This window comes from Liolophura sinensis, chromosome 1 (assembly GCF_032854445.1).
Source record: "Liolophura sinensis isolate JHLJ2023 chromosome 1, CUHK_Ljap_v2, whole genome shotgun sequence".
NCBI classification, from domain to species: domain Eukaryota; kingdom Metazoa; phylum Mollusca; class Polyplacophora; order Chitonida; family Chitonidae; genus Liolophura; species Liolophura sinensis.
In genome coordinates, this window is record NC_088295.1 from 91,825,002 (window position 1) to 91,847,692 (window position 22,691).

The window sequence follows — 22,691 nt, forward strand, 5'->3', positions numbered from 1 at the left end:
GATTATTATTCTTAGCCGTGGTTCGTAGCTTAGGTGACGTCTATTCATTTCGCAACCTGCTAGCAGCTGCTTCCTTCTTATGGGGTGACAGTAAACAAACAGAACTATGGTCACATCTGGACAGTTTTGACAGGTTGGGCTACATACTTAATACAAACTGAATATTGCGTTTGTTACCAGTGGTAGAAAACGTTTACAGTTTTTATAGTACAAATACTGATCCGACCAAGCACGATATGTACATGTACATGTAGGCCTACCTTGTACTACGATACAGCCTGCCAAGTTAGTATAAGTAAGTGAGGTGGATCGGCTTTATGTCTTATATATTTCGGGTACACATGCCGAACAGTTGTGCAGCTACTTTTGCGAATGTAATGTTAAAGGTTTGTGCTTAATTTAGAGCTGCGCTTAGGTATATTGGCCTACCCAAGTATATTGTAATGCAGGCCTGTGCTTGGGGTTTTACGTCACACTTGCCTACCCAATAGATCTGAAAGACTCCAACTCCTTTCGTTATACTGGCCTAGCATTGTTGGAGTCTTGATGCTTACAATGTTAATTTCATACTCAACAAAGATCCAGGCCGATTGTATTTGTTATCGAATAAGTATCGCCCAATTAAAAGACACCAAACTAAAGACCTGCTTTCCACACCCACTGCACCGCCACCATACGTCCCTACTCAATTCAGAATAAATTTATTATAACCATGATGGCTGCCACGGTATTTGCTCCTCGGCGAATGCCGCCATATTGAACAGCTATGTACCTGTTCTGCTTCATAGTGGAGCAGTGGGATGATGGTGGCATTCCCTGAGGAGCGTATACTGTGGCAGCCTTCATGACTATAATAAATTTTTTTAGAATTGAGTAGGCACGTATGGTGGTGGTTCAGTGGGTGGGGAAAGCAGGCCTTTAGGTTGGTGTCTTTTATTTGCGCGATGCTTCCTAAGTAACAAAAACAGTCGGCCAGGACCTTCATTGAGTGCGAAATTAACATTGTAAGCATCAAGACTCCAACAATGCTAGGCCAGTATAATAAAAGGATCGAGTTGGAGTCTTCAGGGCTACCTACCTAAGTGCTGGAGTAGGCACAGTGGTTATAGGTTATTGAAAGAATACAGGCTGGTGTGGAGGAGAACATGTAAACAGAAAAAATACGCAGTGATTGAATGTGTTAGTGAATCGTGTCACATACGGTAACATCACTTGGCTAATGTCATCATTCAATATGAACATTGCTAATAGTGACGTGCAGTATGAAATATATGCAGCATAATCGCCACAATGTTAAGAAGATAGGCAATCGTTGAAGGTGTAAAATAATTTTGGATGTAGTACGTGTTTGTGGCCTTACCAATAAAAACAATGCCTCCTTAATATTGACTGCAGCTATATGCAGCAGTATGAAGTTGCTTTGTGTGTTTGACAGTCAGTCAGTAAATTTTCTAACATGGACTATCCTGATTCACCTATGGCAGGGATGTTGCAGCAATATTGCAAATTTGGACATCTTTTCTGCTTTCTTTCTGCACATTTTCCCCACAATTACTTTAATTAGACATTATGTGAATATAAAACTTAAATCATTTGACAAGGTTTGGGAGTTAATAGAATGTCACAGGTTTGCTCTGTTTACTTAACTATATACTCTTAACCTAGTTATACTGTCCTGTGCTTGTGTTTTCATCTCAAACAATACATATATTGTATAATGAAGAAAATAAACAGTTACATACAAGATGTATATGATTGTATAGGTGTAACGTTACTTGTTGTACAGGTGTGACGTTACTTGTTGTACAGGTGTGACGTTACTTGTTGTACAGGTGTGATGTTACTTGTACCTGGGTGTAAAATCCTGTATAATGAGACAAATGGTGTCATTAACATATAACTTATAAAAGACGAGATGGTGTCAAAATTCTGATCAATGCAAAATGCAAAAGTTTACTGAGTTTAAGTTTCTTGGACCTCGTTATATCATAAACTGATCTTGTGTATAATTATTGTAGAAGTGATGTGCTCTAATTGGTGGTTTTAACGGGATGTTTTTTACAGATTAATTTTCCTGAGACAGGATTCCTGAGAGGATGAACTTCCTGCGCAGATCACCTGGAGCTGTCCATAAACAGTAAGTTAGATTTCCTTGGTCTGTTAATCTCATTAACTTCTTCCAGCTTTGCATAGAGCTACATTGTTTTAATAAAATTTCAGATTACAGAGACTGTGGACCAAAGGCATCCAAACAGAGCAGATGCTTGTTATAAACATGATCAACACACAGACTTGGATGTACGATATACTGAAGTCAGTGCCTAGCATTTCTTTGTTGCATTGTCAGCATAGTAATGACTGACCTGGAACTTGTTGTGCTAGACTAGGAATAATACAATCGGTGCACGTGTGAAAAGTTTAGTCTTGTCTCACTTCAATCGCATTGGGGTCCTGAGTATATTATGATACTAAGGAACATTCATGTAGAACAATACAAATATACAGTATATGATACCAACCCCGATGGCTTAGTTTGTAGAGCGTCCTCTTAGGGGGTGGTAGATCCAGGGTCAGGTTATAGCTAAGACCTTACAAGAGGAAGTTGTAACTTCCTTGGTTGGCGTTTAGCCTGAAGGGGATAGTGGAACGACTGGTTGACCCGTATCAGTATAATGGATTGGGCGTTTGGCTTACTTGCCTTCGGAAAGTCGTCTCAGTGAAGCAGCACCAGACAAAAGAGCAGTGGAAATCTGTTTTGCAACCAGAAGGCACATTACATGCACTCTAAGGACTCGTTCGTCATCATGTGACTGAAAAATTGTTAAGTACGGCTTTAAACACCAAGCACTCACTCACTACAGTGTACGCCTTTATCTAAGGCCAAAAAGTAAAATTTCAGTGTACATGTAATTAATACTGATTTACGTTTGTAGAATAATTTCCCAGCTGCAGCAAACTATAAGTAAAAAATGTGAAAAATTAACACAGATATATTTTTTAATACTCTGTATATGTGTTCACATCTACTGTCTGCCATATAGACTGATGGTATTAAGGCAGCTGTAGATCATCTGCTGTCTGCCATATAGACTGATGGTATTAAGGTAGCTGTAGATCATCTGCCGTCTGCCATATAGACTGATGGTATTAAGGCAGCTGTAGATCATCTACCGTCTGCCATATAGACTGATGGTATTAAGGCAGCTTTAGATCATCTACCATCTGCCATATAGACTGATGGTATTAAGGCAGCTGTAGATCATCTGCCGTCTGCCATATAGACTGATGGTATTAAGGCAGCTTTAGATCATCTACCATCTGCCATATAGACTGATGGTATTAAGGCAGGTGTAGATCATCTACTGTCTGCCATATAGACTGATGGTATTAAGGCAGCTGTAGATCATCTGCTGTCTGCCATGTAGACTGATGGTATTAAGGCAGCTGTAGATCATCTACCGTCTGCCATATAGACTGATGGTATTAAGGCAGCTGTAGATCATCTGCTGTCTGCCATATAGACTGATGGTATTAATGCAGCTGTAGATCATCTGCCGTCTACCATATAGACTGATGGGATTAAGGCAGCTGTAGATCATCTGCCGTCTGCCATATAGGCCGATGGTATTAAGGCAGCTGTAGATCATCTGCTGTCTGCCATATAGACTGATGGTATTAAGGCAGCTGTAGATCATCTGCTTTCTGCCATATAGACTGATGGTATTAAGGCAGCTGTAGATCATCTGCTGTCTGCCATATAGACTGATGGTATTAAGGCAGCTGTAGATCATCTGCTGTCTGCCATATAGACTGATGGTATTAAGGCAGCTTTAGATCATCTACCATCTGCCATATAGACTGATGGTATTAAGGCAGCTGTAGATCATCTACTGTCTGCCATATAGACTGATGGTATTAAGGCAGCTGTAGATCATCTGCTGTCTGCCATATAGACTGATGGTATTAAGGCAGCTGTAGATCATCTGCTGTCTGCCATATAGACTGATGGTATTAAGGCAGCTGTAGATCATCTGCTGTCTGCCATATAGACTGAAGGTATTAAGGCAGCTGTAGATCATCTACCGTCTGCCATATAGACTGATGGTATTAAGGCAGCTGTAGATGCCACTACAGTATTATAGTACGCTTCAAAGTGTCTGTGTCAATAATAAGTGGTACATTCACTTGCTTTGACTCTTTGTGACTGGGGTCTTGAGGATGTTCAGGGTCAGTGACACTTGTATGACTATTCATGTAGTCTAGTGTTCATTGCTGATGATTTGTGTTTCAACAATGTGGTGGTTTATGTGGTTTATTGTAGGCACTCTAGTTTCTCTCCATCCATGAAACTGACTGCCATCATGCCAGTGCAAAAATTCCTGAGTATGGTGTTCTGTAACAATGAAAATTCGAATAAATAAATACCAATAAACGATACCTGTACCTTTCTTAACCTTGTGTTAGAATGCAGCAGCTGCGGCACCATTTTACACATATGTGTTGCTCATCTTTTTACACTGACATGAACGTGTGAAGTTTGTTTATAGAGGTACACGTACATACACATGTGTGTAATGGTGTGTACCGGCTACATGTACATGTGTACTTATTCATGTATGAACATTTTGACTGTTTTACTCCACTTGTCACCATGTGCAAACCCAGTGCTTGTAAGGTTGTTTTTGTGTGTTCTGTTATATTCTGTTGCCTGTTCCCTATGTAAATGTCCACCTTACATCTTTATAAAGACATCATGCCTGTACAGTTTTGTGGTTAACAGTGACATTAAGTGATTTCCAAAAGTCGTGAACAGTTGGGCATGACAAGCTTTTATGGTAGATCTATTTACATGCTTGACTATACCATTGCAGATTCTCCTCTGAACCTTCTCTCACAGGTAGATGGTAAGTCAAGTGTTAACTCCGCCCCACTCACAATATACAGACCCATGTGCACTGTTGTCTGATTTTTGGTGATAGGTGATAGGTTGGTAATAAATATTGTCATAATGGACAGGGGATCTCTACCTGTAAATGAAGATTGCACGTTTTTATTTGAAATTATTCTTGTGATCACCCTATGTACTTGTAATTTTTAGGTGAAGGGTTGTTAGTACAATTTTAACATATCAGAGAAGAAATACTAAAAGCTGAGTCTTTTTGTAAACCATTACCATTACCTGTGGTACACACATGTACATAAATGTAAGGGCCCTGTACGTAGACTTTCATGTTGCCGTTAGTGTCTTTTTATCATATGGCCTCAATTTCCGTGTGATAGCTAAAACTGGCTGTCTCTTGTTTTGAGTACATGTATGTTGTGAATCAAACTCATTTGATTTTACCAAATGAATAAGGAGTTCTTGTCCAGTAGCAGTATTAAACTGACTTGCACACTGTCCAAAACTAGTAACCCTCCAAGACTTCAAGTATCGGATCACATTATCTAATGATATTCTTTATGTCTGCCATATAAATACTCATTTTCACTGTGTCCGGGCTGCAACTCCAGTTTTTATGCTTTTATAGTTTGAACTTTTGAACATAGAGAAATCAGCAGCTTTATGTTACATGTACATCTGACAATTGTCCCTGATGGCCGTTTCCCTATATTTGCTATATAAATAGTTACAAATATACGTAACGTGATAAAATAGTTTCTGCTTCTTTGCAGTTGCCATGATAACAAGGTGGCCAATATCTAACTCATATCCCTACAGTAATGATGGAAATGTTTGACCATAATGTCAGCCACTGTGGTACTTTCTGGTCAAGCATTAGGCTCACAAAGAACTTGTGCCAAGGGAGCCCGTGAAGTGACTTGTTTAACTGGAGCTTCACAAGTGACAGTGAAAACAAGTCTAGTTGAGGTATTAATTTGTGGGACCATCGATGGAACAATGAATGTGGTCAACGAGAAATCGTTATTCAGAATTTTGAGACCGGTGACCAGGAATTTGATCACCAAAACATTGGTGTGAACCCACCGATCAAGAAGTATTATTCTGTCCCCGGATTTCAAGGATAAACGCAACCTAGAATGATCTCCACAGTATGCAGTACAGTTGACAAATTAAATGTGTTTTAATTATTAGGGATCCGTTCTTCCGGAACGGGATCCCTATTGTAATCGTTCTGTTTTTTCTTATTATTATTATTTTTTTTTTTCACCGACTTTGTTAGCAAGGAAACTTTTTTACTGTTCAACATAGAGGTCTCAAATTTTGCACACAAATTCTGGCGGAGATTTTCCAGGGATAAATTCTCAATTTTTTTTTCATGTCACGTGGTTCGGTCGCCATATTGGATTTTGTGTAAAACTTTTAAAAATCTTCTTCTTCAGAACCACTGAACCGATCGATTTCACGAGTTCTTCAAAGTTTGCGAAAATTGTTCACTTCCGGTCAAAACTCTGGAAGCTCGCTATTGGACGAAGTTGTGACGTCACAAAAAGTTCTTAAAGTTCAAATGTTCTTAACGCATTCTGATGTATCTTGATCTGCTGATTCCGAATCTGGTTATATTTTTTGCATATCTGTGTAACTTTTTGAGAAATCAGCAAAAAACTCAAAAAAGTTACGTAATTTCAATGGCGTTTTAATCGAGAACAATTGAAGCTAGAAATGTGCAACCTGCACCAAATTGTAGCCCAATACATGCTCTTTCGATCAGTCGTCAATGGATTTGAGCTCCGATCAATAGTTTTCTCGCTAGAAGCATTTAAATGACAACACCGTTTTTCGCTTATAAAAAGATGGGAATCCTATTCCTTTAACATGGAGTTATATGGGGACTGGACTGGGTTTATAGTATTTGACCTGATGCTTTCGGTTACACTGTCCCAAACGGTTGTAGGATGACATTGATTCCAGTTCCCATCTAACTCCAGTACTCTATTAGATGGATCTATCTACAAGAGCAACATCTATCTACAACTGACATGACTGACGCCTGTCAGTCATATCAGAGTTCGATCCCAGCTTAGCCAATTTGGACGGCGATGAAAATGTTGTCAACTTTAACGTTTTAAGTTGGCTGCTAGGCGTAGTTCGATGTTCTGATCACGAGTGTAGTATTTTTTTTTCTTCGACGCACGGTTTTGTCGCCAATTGCTATGAAAGTGCGAAAAAGTGTAATTTTCGCCCGTGTTTGGAGGTCACGTGACACAAAACTGCTGCAGCTGTGGAGCTGAAAATGACTGAGTGCAAAGGGCTATATGGGTGCAGTAGGCGTGCGGAAAATCGTTGAACTGTCATAATAAATGTGGGAGTTGGAGGTCTTGAAAAATTGTCCAAAGGCCGATTGGCTATGTTTGGCACTTTGACGTTCCCATGTTATATGATGCATTTTAAATGTATTTGCGACTAAGATGAACACACGAACATTGTAAGCATGTCACCGGAAGTAGTTTGACGTCCTGATCATCAATTTGGAAATATTTCTTGATGGCGACGTACAGTTTTTCCGCATATTGCCATCAAATAGCGAAAAAAGCGCAATTTTTCACCATATTTGGAGGTCTGGTGAGAGATAACCGTTACAACTGTAAAGCTGAAAATCACTGAGTGCAAAGCATTACACATGTAGTCTATGTGTGCTAAAACTCTTTGATCTATGTCAACAAACACAGGACATGCACGTTTTCAAAGAATTCCTAAGGCAGGTTTACCACATTCGGCACATTTACATAAACCTGCTGTTACAAGAGCCGTGTATTATTGGTTGGGGAAAACGTCATCGATCCGATCCGGGATCCCGGCCTAGGATCTGCTATTCGCAGATCCATTCTAGTTATCATTGTTATCAGTATTTTGTTTGATTTTGTTATATAATGGTACTTTTCACCTTTTCGCATGTTTGCAAGGTGTTTATTCAAGGATATTCTGAAGGCATTATTCTCTGTGATAAAATGATACTTTTTGTGAAGCCCTGAATTGACCAATCCAACCAATATAGTTTTGTTGTCAAAATAAACTTAAAAATGTGCACTGATTGCTCTTTCACATGCCAAAAGGTTGAGGAATTTATTTATGCCTCCCTTTTGAAAAGACTTGTACAAAATTTGTACTTGGATATTTAATGGATTTCATGATTCTCGTTGGTCATTGGTTTCTGTACAATAACTGCCTTATATATTAGAAAATTTTTATACAATTTGTGTGGAGGCATTTAGTTTAATGATTTGCTGTGATGATGATGGCCATTGGTTCCTAGCACAATTCTAGTGCAATAACTAGATGAAATGTTGGCTGATTTTGATAAAATTTTGTGCGTATAAAGATTCATTTTCTGATTAGCCATTGGTTTACACTGTGATGATATTGGTTTCTGTGTTTCTAATTAGTCGTTGGTTTACACTGTGATGATATTGGTTTCTGTGTTTCTAATTAGTCGTTGGTTTACACTGTGATGATATTGGTTTCTGTGTTTCTAATTAGTCGTTGGTTTACACTGTGATGATATTGGTTTCTGTGTTTCTAATTAGTCGTTGGTTTACACTGTGATGATATTGGTTTATGTGTTTCTAATTAGTCGTTGGTTTACACTGTGATGATATTGGTTTCTGTGTTTCTAATTAGTCGTTGGTTTACACTGTGATGATATTGGTTTCTGTGTTTCTAATTAGTCATTGGTTTACACCATGATGATATTGTTTTTTTTTGTTTCTAATTAGTTATTGATTTACATTGTGATGATATTGGTTTCTTTGTTTCTGATCAGTCGTTGCTTTACAACGTGATGATATTGGTTTCTTTGATTTTAATAAGTCGGTGGTTCACACTGTGATGATTTTGGTTTCTTTGATTCTTATAAATCGTGGGTTGCTCTGTGTGATCAGTTTCCCAGGTGTAAACCAGGAACATTTCAGTTGCTGTGTTAACATTTTCCCCAGGTGTAAACCAGTGACATTTTGGTTGCTGTGCTAACATTTTCCCCAGGTGTAAATCAGGAACATTTTAGTTGCTGTGTTAACATTTTCCCCAGGTGTAAACCAGTGACATTTTGGTTGCTGTGCTAACATTTTCCCCAGGTGTAAACCAGGAACATTTGAGTTGCTGTGTTAACAGTTTCCCCAGGTGTAAACTAGGAACATTTGAGTTGCTGTGTTAACAGTTTCCCTAGGTGTAAACCAGTGACAATTTGGTTGCTGTGCTAACATTTTCCGCAGGTGTAAACCAGGAACATTTGAGTTGCTGTGTTAACAGTTTCCCCAGGTGTAAACCAGGAACATTTTAGTTGCTGTGTTAACATTTTCCCCAGGTGTAAACCAGTGACATTTTGGTTGCTGTGCTAACATTTTCCCCAGGTGTAAACTAGGAACATTTGAGTTGCTGTGTTAACAGTTTCCCTAGGTGTAAACCAGTGACATTTTGGTTGCTGTGCTAACATTTTCCGCAGGTGTAAACCAGGAATATTTTGGTTGCTGTGTTAACAGTTTCCCCTGGTGTTAATCAGGGACAATTTAGTTGCTCTGTGTAATTGTGTAAGCTGTTCAAGACACATTTGACTGAAGGGTCAGAGTGTATTTCTTACCCAAGCTGTTGACCACAGTGTACATTAGTGTGACCTAGTATCACAGGGAAAGAACATTGGGGCGGATAGGCAGAATCAAAGGCAGAACAGAATGAAGGCATATTGAATTTTCTCTTGAGCAATGAGATGATAGATATATAAAAGTAGATGTTTGACAATCACAGTTTGATACACCTACCTTGCCATCCTGATTTGGAGAGACTGTTCTGTAATTAATAAGGTTGCACAACTTGTCATTCTTCAGCACCCCCTCTTTCTCTCCCCAAACCTTGAGATAAACATCACATAGCCTATTAATAGAAATATACATGTCCTTCAATCCAGTTGTCATGGCTGTATGCCAGGATGCAACCCCCACTCCTCACAACCCTCTGTAGGTGAGGCAGACATTCAGCCAATCTGCAAGCAGTACCTGTGTACTTTTCCATGTTGTAACCCAATGCAACACATATATGTGCATGGCAGGAATAAACTTCTAACATTTACTTTTCTGATGTGCTATGAGATTTTATGTGCAGTTGTCTGACCTGACACTAGAAATGATGCCTTGAAGGCACCAAACATTAGAATGATAATGTGTGGTTACTGGTGATTATTGTAAGCTGAAGATGTTTATAAATACATGTATACATGCACGTGTACATGTATTAAGGGTAGATCAGTGAAATGTAGGGGCTGTGGTTTTGTGTTATCACATGGTTCACATCCTGTTGTAATGAGGGCATGTTGAAATGTCAAGGAGAGGTATATGTAGACATCCTCAACAGTTGGCTTGTATATTCTGAACATGACAGACCATGTGGATAAGGCAGCAGAACAGAGGTAAGCTATGAATGCTGTGTGGTTTCTACCTTGAGCAAGTGGAATTCACTGCAGACAGTCTTCATTTAAACAGGTGCTTTCCTTTTGATGGCATTGACATTTGGAGATCATAAGACTGTGTTGTTGTTGTACATATTATACTAGGGCCTATGTACCTTTACAGTGTACATGCACAGGAGGAGGTCCTACAACTCAGGCTCTGTAACATTGGGCCAGGTAGTTATTTCAGTATGTGAATGATGCGGATGTTAGAATTAATGATTTTTGTAACATATGCTTTTATTACTGGATACACATGTATCTACTGTCACTTGGGTACACCTGATATATTAAGACAATCATATGACTATCTTCGTCTTTATCTGGAAGGCATTTGTTAAAACTCGAGGCAGTCTTTCTTGTATGTAGTATAGTGAAAGATCTTGGTCAGCTTTTAGGTCTCTTGGTCTCCTCCATAAGTTACATCTTATATTCACATACATGTACATCACAAACAGGCTCAGTATAAACATGTATTTCTTGAGAAATCAGAAATTTTATGAATATTGCCCTTGATGCTTACAATAGTGGATAAATAATGTGTTGTTAATGGTCTAGCTGGTTGAAATTGTTGTGTTATAAAGTTCTGTATGTGTCTCTTGTTCTTTACTTGTGGTTGAGTGACTGTTGAAAGTGTGTGCATGTTTCAACATGGTGGTTATTATGTACATACTGAGCTGACTACTGGTTTGTCTGCTCAGGCAGTAACAGAAATAGTGTAGATGTTTATACACTGTACATATAGGTAGCTGTCAGTTTTATTAGCAAGGGTGCCAGAGTATTTTATTTTCTTTGGCCCATGGTACTGAAAACTTGCAGACAGCTTCATTGTGGGAACTGTTTAGTGCAGTAATACCTACATGTCTATACCTGGATTTGTATACAGGTTCCATTATGGCCTGGGTAGCTTAGCACTTTCAGTCTTGTGACTTCTCACTGGATGATAACAGATACCCAGGTGACCCTCTTGATAGGAGGTGTCTTATTTACAGGCCTTGTATTAAGTACATCTAGAAATAAACACACTGAACTTCCACAAAGGTCAGTACATGTATATTTTATTCACCTGAGTTGCAGTCTGCTTACTGACGTCCTAAAAGTCAACTATATACACATGTTTATGTATGCTTCCACCTGAAGTGTAACTGTCGTCTCTTATTTACTTTACATGTTGACTTTGGCGGGATATTTGTGAAGTTTGCAGTCTGGCTGCAGAGTTCTGAATACAGCTCTAATATAGCAAGTCTAACAGACTTACACACATTCATTATATATTCATGTATCTCATACCCTGTATATGTACATACATAGATATTCAATTTGTATATTGAATGGTACATCTTGCACATGAAGTACACATTCTATATGATTACATATAGCAAAGATTTTTGTGGCTTGTTCAGTCAGGGGTATGCACATGTAGAAGAGATTCTATGGCTTGTTCAGTCAGGTGTATGCACATGTACATGTAGAAGAGATTCTATGGTTTGTTCAGTCAGGGGTATGCACATGTAGAAGAGATTCTATGGCTTGTTCAGTCAGGGGTATGCACATGTACATGTAGAAGAGATTATATGGCTTGTTCAGTCAGGTGTATGCACATGTAGAAGAGATTATATGGCTTGTTCAGTCAGCGGTATGCACATGTACATGTAGAAGAGATTCTATGGCTTGTTCAGTCAGGTGTATGCACATGTACATGTAGAAGAGATTCTATGGTTTGTTCAGTCAGGGGTATGCACATGTAGAAGAGATTCTATGGCTTGTTCAGTCAGGGGTATGCACATGTACATGTAGAAGAGATTCCATGGCTTGTTCAGTCAGGTGTATGCACATGTAGAAGAGATTATATGGCTTGTTCAGTCAGCGGTATGCACATGTACATGTAGAAGAGATTCTATGGCTTGTTCAGTCAGGGGTATGCACATGTAGAAGAGATTCTATGGCTTGTTCAGTCAGGAGGGCATGTACATGAAGAAGAGATTTTGTGGCTTGTTCAGTCAGGGGTATGCACATGTACATGTAGAAGAGATTCTAGGGCTTGTTCAGTCAGGGGTATGCACATGTACATGTAGAAGAGATTCTAGGGCTTGTTCAGTCAGGGGTATGCACATGTAGAAGAGATTCTATGGCTTGTTCAGTCAGGCATTTGACAAGGATTGTTCTGAAGCTTACACACCCTAGTTCAATGTTCTGTGATTCCAGCCACATACACTGTTTGAGATCTCTGTACTGCGTAGTCAGGAAACTGCTCCGGAGACCCGGTTATAACAAACCTACATGCACCTGGTGTTACCCCAGATATCAGTCATGCACAAGACACAGCTGTTTCCTACCGCTTACTGTTCAAGAATCCCGGGATATTGCTTGTCCATGTTGCCTGACCATTGCCCTGCACCGCTGGGTAAAACTGTAAATGCACAGTATGTATTTCATGCACATGTCCGTAGTATTAATCACACAGTTAATCACAGTTCTGATTCAAATGGGTTGCTGAAAATGACATCAAATATCAAAAATTGAAAAAATAAAAATGAAATTCATAATTGTATTCTGTTTTTTTTTATACCAAAAATGGTGGGGCAGATGTTAAAATGTTTTGTGTTTATAGTTTGGTTTCATTCATGAAACAGAGTCAGCATATTGAGTAAAATGCATAATATAGGTAAATGTTGTTTGAGACAATACGTGTAAACTGCTATATCTTCAGAAATAACATATCTTCGGAAATAATTGGAATAGTATATACATATTTAATTGACATGGTAATACTTACAGTAATTTATTTTGATTGAAGTCCATTTCTAATGCCTGCAAGACCCCAATTATATCACACACTTGTACAATGCAGTTTTCATTAGTGCATGTAGCATCAGATATTTACTCATGTATATGTGCATATATGGTATAATGTTCTTCCAGTAATATACAGCATATTGATTACAGTACATGTAATAGACAAGTTGCCTAAGGCTACATTTAGGTATTTCATTTATGTCTAATTTTTCATTTTTGTTGAAGCTCTTCCCGTACAGGTGTATAATATAAATTTGCTTTATTAATATCAGTGAAACTTGATGCCAAATGCTCAGTTAATTAAGTAGTTCACATATTACATGTTCCTGGATCCTAGTGAAGTGAGGACTGACAGCTGGGGTATGATGCTGGTAGCCTGCAGAGCTTTCATCATCATTATCAACTGGTTTCTGTGTAATGTACATGTAGCATTAACCTGAGCTTGTGTTTACCTGTCTGATTCTAGGTGGCATTCCCACGACACAAATGCATGTATTAGTACAATATTAAGCTGAATACTAAAAGTAATGACAACTGTGTTATTACGCTGGGAGTCTTCCGAGCTTTCATGATCAGAAGTGACTTGTTTACATAATATGCTTGTTTTTACCTGTCTGATTTCAGGCGGCGCTCCCTAGACTCGGTGCAGTACAACTCTAGTCAGGAATCCCTGTCTACTTTGTCCGTGAGTAATGGAGGGCGGGACAGTACCATTGAGGAATCTGTGGGTGACAGCAAGGATGAGACCCTCAGGTACTGTGTTTACTGTATGTGTAACAGGTGCATTCATGCAAATGGTGCACCCCTAACTAATGTGACAAATTCCCTCAAAAACCTATTACCCATGTAAGATAATTGTTCCAAACAATTTCGAGGATTTAACTCTCCTTTGCCCATCTGGTCATCAATGAACACCCAGTGGGATTAACCCCAGGGATGTGAAATCCACAAATCTATGGTGACAGCAAACCAGGAAACAATTTGGCCTCCAACTGGTTCCTCTATGACTTGCTTCTCTTGACAAATTATCTGACTTGCCTGGAAAATGGATTTTATGGCACCTCGTGATGAGTAACCATTTTGCTTTACCAAATCATGGCCTGTAACAAACTCATGATTATTAAAATCAAGTTGGCCTTCTTTGTCTTGCATTTTGTTTCATGATTGTTTCACCAGTGATCCGGTAATGGTGTGTGTCTCTGTAAAGCTACAAATGGAAGCCAGGCAGGACTGATGTGTTACGCCCTGTGAGGTTGTTCATGGCATATACACTATTCATCATTGACGTGTAAAAGCCGGGCACACATATGCAGCTGGTAAAACCAGAACGCAAGTGCAAGCTGATCTTACCCCATTTATAGTAAACATGTACCATGGATAGTGACAGCGGGAACAGTGTACAGGTGTGTGAATGTACAGGTGACATGAACTGTTACATTTACCATGGATAGTGACATCAGGGACAGTATACAGGTGTGTGACTGTACAGGTGACATGAACTGTTACATCTACCATGGATGCTGGCACCAGGAACAGTATACAGGTGTGTGACTGTACAGGTGACATGAACTGTTACATCTACCATGAATAGTGACACCAGGAACAGTATACAGGTATGTGACTGTACAGGTGACATGAACTGTTACATCTACCATGGATGCTGACACCAGGAGCAGTATACAGGTGTGCGACTATACAGGTGACATGAACTGTTACATCTACCATGGATGCTGACACCAGGAACAGTATACAGGTGTGTGACTATACAGGTGACATGAACTGTTACATCTACCATGGATGCTGACACCAGGAACAGTATACAGGTGTGTGACTATACAGGTGACATGAACTGTTACATCTACCATGAATAGTGACACCAGGAACAGTATACAGGTGTGAGAATGTACAGGTGACATGAACTGTAACATCTACCATGGTAAGTGACACCAGGGACAGTATACAGGTGTGTGACTATACAGGTGACATGAACTGTTACAACTACCTTGCATACTGACACCAGGGACAGTATACAGGTGTGTGACTATACAGGTGACATGAACTGTTACATCTACCATGAATAGTGACACCAGGAACAGTATACAGGTGTGTGACTATACAGGTGACATGAACTGTTACATCTACCTTGCATACTGACACCAGGAACAGTATACAGGTGTGTGACTATACAGGTGTCATTAACGGTTGGTAGATTAACATCTACCATGGATTCTGACACCAGGGAAGGTATGCAGATATACATGTATACTTCCGCTGTTATAGTTTCCCTCTTCTGATAAGCCTGTTACACTCATTCAGTGAGCATTTTATTTGTTTAATCAGTTCCTCTCAGAGTTCACAGAAAGTTTTGAAACTTACAGCTGTATAGTAGAGGTTTTCATCATGTGCATAATATCTAGGTGTTGCTACGTTACAATGTACATGTCATGTGTTCACAGATATTTCTGTAGTAGTCATGAACTGTGTGTTTTACAGCCGCAGGTCCAGCTTTTCTGGCAGAGTGCCAACCATCCAAGAATCGGACGAAAACCATGGCGGACGGAGGAACTCAGCCGAATTTGAGGTGATTGATGATGACACTGTGGATGAGGCTCTAGACGTTGTCAACCAGAACATCAGTGCCCTTCAGAATGGCCTCAGTGGTGAGGAGTCCTCCATGGTGGGCAATGACAGTGACAACAACACTCCAACACGCATACGCCCCCGCCACCGCCATCACCATCACCACTGTCACCAAAGGGATAGCGGCGACAGCGAAAAAAACAATGGCGGTGATCAGCTCAGTTCTGACAATCGAGAAGACATGACACCTGACAGACTAGTGGGCACGCCAGACTCTGACGGACCAAAATTCAGGCCCAGGGACATGTCATTTGATAAATCTTTTGATAACTTGATTGAAAGACTTAACTCTGAAAGTCAGGGGTCTCTTAATAAATCAGAGACAAAGTCTACAGCTTCAAATGGTGGCGGAAGTGACCGCGAGACAGCCAGTAAAATGTCATCTGATGACATTGTGGTGACTGTGACAAAGCCGTCCAAGGTGGAGAAGAAGAAGAAGTCCTCAGCTCTGTTTACTGTGAGTCTATATCCACATTGTGACCACTGTCTTGTGTGGTGAAGCTGCTTACTGGTGTAAATATCACATCTTATGCATATGTACCTTTGTTGTGAGAAGGTGGTCATATATTTAGCTGTGCTGTGAGAAAATGGTCATATACATTTACCATATTTACTTATTGTGAGAAAATGGTTGTATACATGTACATATTTTGTGAGAAGATTGTCATGTGTGTTTACATACCCGGCATGTTGTGAGAACATCATCATGTATATGTGTGCATACCTGGCATGTTGTGAGAACACGGTCATGTATATGTGTACATACCTGGTATTTTGTGAGAACATGGTTATATATATGTGTACATAGCGGGCATGTTGTGAGAACATGGTCATGTACACTGTGTATATGTGTATATACCCAGCATGTTGTGAGAACACAGTCATATATATGTGTACATACTCGGCATGTTGTGAGATCATGGTCATATATATATGTGTATATACCCAGCATGTTGTGAGAACACGGTCATGTATATGTGTACATACTCGGCATGGTGTGAGAACATCGTCATGTATGTGTACATACCCGGTTTGTTGTGAGAACATAGTCATGTATATGTGTACATACTTGGTATGTTGTGAGAACATTATCATGTATATGTGTACATACTTTGTATGTTGTGAGAACATGGTCATGTATATGTGTACATACTGGGTATGTTATGAGAACATGGTCATGTATATGTGTACATACTTGGTATGTTGTGAGAACATTGTCGTGTATATGTGTACATACTTGGTATGTTGTGAGAACATGGTCATGTATATGTGTACATACTCGGTATGTTGTGAGAACATTGTCGTGTATATGTGTACATACTTGGTATGTTGTGAGAACATGGTCATGTATATGTGTACATACTGGGTATGTTATGAGAACATGGTCATGTATATGTGTACATACTTGGTATGTTGTGAGAACATTGTCGTGTATATGTGTACATACTGGGTATGTTGTGAGAACATGGTCATGTATATGTGTACATACTGGGTATGTTGTGAGAACATGGTCATGTATATGTGTACATACTGGGTATGTTGTGAGAACATGGTCATGTATATGTGTACATACTCGGTATGTTGTGAGAACATGGTCATGTATATGTGTACATACTCGGTATGTTGTGAGAACATGGTCATGTATATGTGTACATACTTGGTATGTTGTGAGAACATGGTCATGTATATGTGTACATACTGGGTATGTTGTGAGAACATGGTCATGTATATGTGTACATACTGGGTATGTTGTGAGAACATTATCATGTATATGTGTACATAGTCGGCATGTAATGAAATTATATAATTGAGATGGTATTTTTCTTCTTCATGGAGCAATTCCTCTGTGTTGTTAATGGTTTTTAAAGAAAAATATTCTGTGTTTTGCTTAGAAGTGCTAAAATTGAGAAACTCATTGGTGCGTTTGAGTGTCTGTCATCAGTGAAGCACCCAACATGTACATATACTGTGCTGAACGCATTCACGTCAGTTGTTGTACAGACTGACAGTTTTTCTCACACACTGTCAAGCAGCACAGGATTATTGATTTTGGTGTAGATCTCTTCATGAAAATTTTATGAAATGTGATACACTTAATTTAACCGAGCAGCAGTGTAGATATAGATGAATAGCCAACACTCTCACATGCTCACACGACACATTATGTACATGTGTGCTCACTTTGGGAAACAGGCTGTGTGTGCTGTCTGATAACCTCCAGAACTTAAGCACCGGTCTTCACCATATTTAACCTGACACATTGTGTGCTGTCTGATAACCTCCAGAACTTAAGCACCAGTCTTCACCATATTTAACCTGACACATTGTGTGCTGTCTGATAACCTCCAGAACTTAAGCACTGGTCTTCACCATATTTAACCTGACACATTGTGTGCTGTCTAATAACCTCCAGAACTCAAGCACCGGTCTTCACCATATTTAACCTGACACATTGTGTGCTGTCTAATAACCTCCAGAACTTAAGCACCAGTCTTCACCATATTTAACCTGACACATTGTGTGCTGTCTAATAACCTCCAGAACTCAAGCACCGGTCTTCACCATATTTAACCTGACACATTGTGTGCTGTCTAATAACCTCCAGAACTTAAGCACCGGTCTTCACCATATTTAACCTGACACATTTTTGGTTTGAAACTTAAGATTAACAAACACTACATTGCTCGGTGGGCTGAACTTTTATGTGACAGAATATTGACTGTAAATTTTACTGTTTTTTTTTTATCTTCAGGTTTTAAGTCCTACATACAAGTCAAAAACAGATGACTTTAAGAAAACATTTAAAGATATCCCCAATGAAGAAAGGTTAATAGTGGGTATGTGGTATTTCTTCTTTAAAGGTAGCTCTTCTCGTAGAAGTTTTTGTTAAAAAAAATCCTGATCTTGGAGAACATGGTCACAAAAGTTTTTTTTATTTGTATCAAATAATTTATTAAATTTTTGAGTTGGAGATATTGGGGGAGCTCTTTTGAAACATGTATGCACATCAGTTATTTAATATTTTTTTTAACTTCAAGGGAAACTTCATTTTATTAATAAGGAAATTCTCTACATGATTATTATTTGTTAAGTTGTTTTTTTTTTATCTGTCAGATTATTCCTGTGCTTTACAAAAAGACATACTGGTTCATGGCCGGATGTTTATCACACAGAACTGGGTATGCTTTTATGCCAACATATTTCGCTGGGAGACAGTGGTGAGTCATTTTGGTCATATATACCCTCTGTGTTCCGTTTGGTGTATTCACCTCGTTGTTGTGTACTTTACAATTATGTTTATCTCTGGTACTTACCTTGTATGTGTATTGATGTTACTACAATTTACATGTATCTGAAGACCCAGTGGATATGATTCATGTATTTTTTTACAGTTGACTGTTCATTGTGTAGACATTGAGGACATGATTTGTGTCTTTGTCACAGTTGACAGTACCATGTAAAGCCATTGTGAAAATTATGTGTGTCATAATTACAGTTGACTATATCATATAAAACCATTGAGGACATGATTTGTGTCATTATTACAGTTGACCATACCATGTAAAGATATAACAGCAATCACCAAAGAGAAGACAGCCAGAGTCATTCCCAATGCTATTCAAATTACCACAGAGAAGGAGAAATATTTTTTCACATCCTTCGCTGCACGGGATAAGACGTTTCTCATGTTGTTCCGGATTTGGCAGAATGCACTACTAGATCAGGTAACCATGGCGATATAGAAAAGTGTAAAACATGATTGTTTTTTTACTTAACACTTTCGTTACTGTGATACTAATAAATAAAGTGGATGTGTTACATGATTGGAAATTGAAAAAGTTTTTAGATGATTTTAGATGAGAACAACGAGCACTGGAAAAATGTATGGGCTGTATTAGGCTCTGCAGCTACAATTTGATGCCATCATTTTTTGCTGCTGACATATGACAAAATTTTTACATATTTTTATGGACATGTATTTAAAGAATACTCCAAAGAAGAAGCCCCCTCTATAATACTGCAGATACTTTCGAATCTAGGTCAGCAACTGAAGGCTCATAGAATACATATACATGTATTTTTAAATGCTTTCACTTGTGCTGGTGGGGGAAGGGCCTGTAAACAAGGAGAAGTAGTATTTTTAGGCATATTTTAGTTAAATTTTGTTCTGTCTAAACCATTTTAAGTTTCTGTGCATACTACATTCTGTTAGAATTCTATCTGCCTTGGCTGAGTCCAGTGTGAAATTACCCAAATTTGAGACCAAAATTTATATGCACAGGTGTACAAAAATTGATCCAGTGTTGATTTTTAAGATTATTCAAACATTATTGTTAGTGATGTGTGACGAACTAGATTGAGAGTACAATGTACATGTAGTTAGGGAGCATGTAGCTTACTTACACGGATAAGGTTGAAAATGGAGATAATGAAGGGCTGTTACAGATGAATAATATTTGCACTGAAGTTTGAATACTGTCAGTATTGTTTGAATAATCCACCTTTTACCAAAACAATATTTTGATTTTAAAGACTTCTTGAATTAAAAGAATGAAATAGTTTTTTTATGTGTTAAGTAAATTGTGCTGTTTCCCTTTTATTTCCATGCTGTTTACATTATGGTGACAGGTGTTTGTCTCACCATGGCTGACCTGTGACATTGGCATTATATATACATACTTTTGTCATCCATGACTAGCGTATTGATATTACTAGATTGGAAAGCTTGCAACCAGACAAAGTCATTTTTGTGTGATTTCTGTTATGTCTATACTCCATCAGCCGATGTCCCCCAAAGAGCTGTGGCACTGGGTACACTACTGTTACGGGGAAGAGCTGGGCCTAACGTCAAGTGATGAGGACTATGTGGCCAGACCTAGTGCTGATGAGATGAAGGACAAGCAGAAGGATGAGGCAGGCATCATCAAGGTATGTACATCTTACCAAACTGTAGCATGACGGTAAGGGACAGTTGATGACTGGCACCATCAAGGTATGTACATCTTACCAAACTGTAGCATGACGGTAAGGGACAGTTGATGACTGGCACCATCAAGGTATGTACATCTTACCAAACTGTAGTGTCACAGTAAGGGACAGTTGATGACTGGCACCATCAAGGTATGTACATCTTACCAAACTGTAGCATGACGGTAAGGGACAGTTGATGACTGGCACCATCAAGGTATGTACAGCTTACCAAACTGTAACATCACGGTAAGGGACAGTTGATGACTGGCACCATCAAGGTATGTACATCTTACCAAACTGTAGCATGACGGTAAGGGACAGTTGATGACTGGCACCATCAAGGTATGTACATCTTACCAAACTGTAGTGTCACAGTAGGGGACAGTTGATGACTGGCACCATCAAGGTATTCGCAGCTTACCAAACTGTAGCATGACGGTAAGGGACAGTTGATGACTGGCACCATCAAGGTATGTACAGCTTACCAAACTGTAGCGTCACAGTAGGGGACAGTTGTTGACCATCAAGGTATCACCATCAGGTCTAGTAACATGTAGTCATTTAATAAGTGTATCAATCTGTACATGTGCATGTAATAAAATTATTATATCAGGTAACATTTTGTAATGAATTTTGTATGGTACAGGAAGCTGATTCGACTACTGAAGTGAGTGTGGCTAATGGTGATTATGATGGGGACTGCAGTGCTGCAAACGTAATGTCCCCGGACTCGTTTGAAGAGCCACCCATGGGGCGGGAAGCAGGAGGAGTGACATTAGGTGATGAGGATCCCACAGATTTTGGGGATACCACTGATGACAGTGATGGCATCGGTAAGTGTCAAACAAAAGAGTATTTGTAGTTGTTGTGGTTTTTCCCTCTTCTTGTATGACATGTAGTTATATAGTTAATTTGTGATTGTCAGAAAGTTGTAACAGCAATCAGTTTTTGGGGTCCAGGAAACTAGGAAGAATTGTATGGAACCACAGTCTTTACTTCTAGTAGTTACTCCAAGTCTATTGGTTGAAGTCACCACCAAACGAGAGATAGCTGGATTCTAGTGTAAGGCAACATTGATCAAGTGCTAGGAAAGCATTGGTAAGAAACCATTGATCCCTTAAACCAGTTATAGCTGCATTCAGACACACGATCACATTCAACTTGATCAGTAGCTAGCAAACCATTGGTCAGAAACTTAGGTGTAGTAAGGAACAGCATTTTTGGAGATAATTCTGAGGTTTGCATTTGTTTGACTCATTATGTCAGCAGTTATATCTGGCAGTAACTCAGCGATTGTTTGTGCTGTGCAGGGGAGGTAATCTGTACGGGACACGACCACTTTGAAAAGATGTACATGAATGAAGTGTTCAACATGTCAGTGGACAAAGCCTTTGAACTCCTTTTTACCGACAGCAAATTCTTCAGGGATTTTGTGGGTGGAAACAAGACATTTGGTAAGTGAAAACTGTTTGTTCTAGAAACAGAGTTCTTCCAGTATGTATTTTTCATGTTTTGGACGTACTAGAAGTAAACATTTTAGTGTTACCTATATGTAGCTCTAGATCACGACTTGCTTGTATAGCTGGTTTCTATTACCAAAATTGTTAATTACACGTGAAGGAAGGGCTTGGGACACAATTTATCATGATAAATGCATGCTGAATATTAAGGAAGAAGTAAAAACTGTTTAGGTTTGACCTGCTTTCTATGAACTTTAATGTTTCTTCTTTTCCTCAGACCTTTTACTACCTCCTTGGCAAGAAGATCTAGATGATGAAGGGAACAGGATAAGACATATCCGATACACGTTAACTCTGGGAGCAGCATTTGGCCCCAAACATTCGCCTTCTACAGAAAAACAGGTAATTCATCACACTACATTTCGTATAT

At 39.0% G+C, this 22,691-nt stretch overlaps 1 protein-coding gene across 4 annotated transcripts in view; it reads left to right on the forward strand.

Moving 5' to 3' along the window:
- The first annotated feature begins 58 nt into the window (after positions 1-58).
- LOC135462102 (protein Aster-B-like) overlaps positions 59-22,691 on the forward strand; it is a 31,195-nt gene continuing 8,562 nt past the window's right edge. Inside the window, exons 1-11 of one of the 4 annotated variants that reach the window (XM_064739459.1) lie at positions 59-133; positions 2,065-2,137; positions 13,815-13,943; positions 15,684-16,287; positions 18,583-18,667; positions 18,945-19,048; positions 19,379-19,555; positions 20,613-20,759; positions 21,448-21,634; positions 22,112-22,255; positions 22,539-22,663. In XM_064739459.1, coding sequence (XP_064595529.1) covers positions 2,097-2,137; positions 13,815-13,943; positions 15,684-16,287; positions 18,583-18,667; positions 18,945-19,048; positions 19,379-19,555; positions 20,613-20,759; positions 21,448-21,634; positions 22,112-22,255; positions 22,539-22,663 — 1,743 coding nt within the window. In that variant the 5' untranslated portion in view covers positions 59-133; positions 2,065-2,096. Of the gene's footprint in view, positions 134-224; positions 296-2,064; positions 2,138-10,245; positions 10,356-13,814; positions 13,944-14,160; positions 14,594-15,683; positions 16,288-18,582; positions 18,668-18,944; positions 19,049-19,378; positions 19,556-20,612; positions 20,760-21,447; positions 21,635-22,111; positions 22,256-22,538; positions 22,664-22,691 lie in introns of those variants that run through there. The other 3 variants (XM_064739460.1, XM_064739461.1, XM_064739462.1) reach the window with 3 other exon arrangements.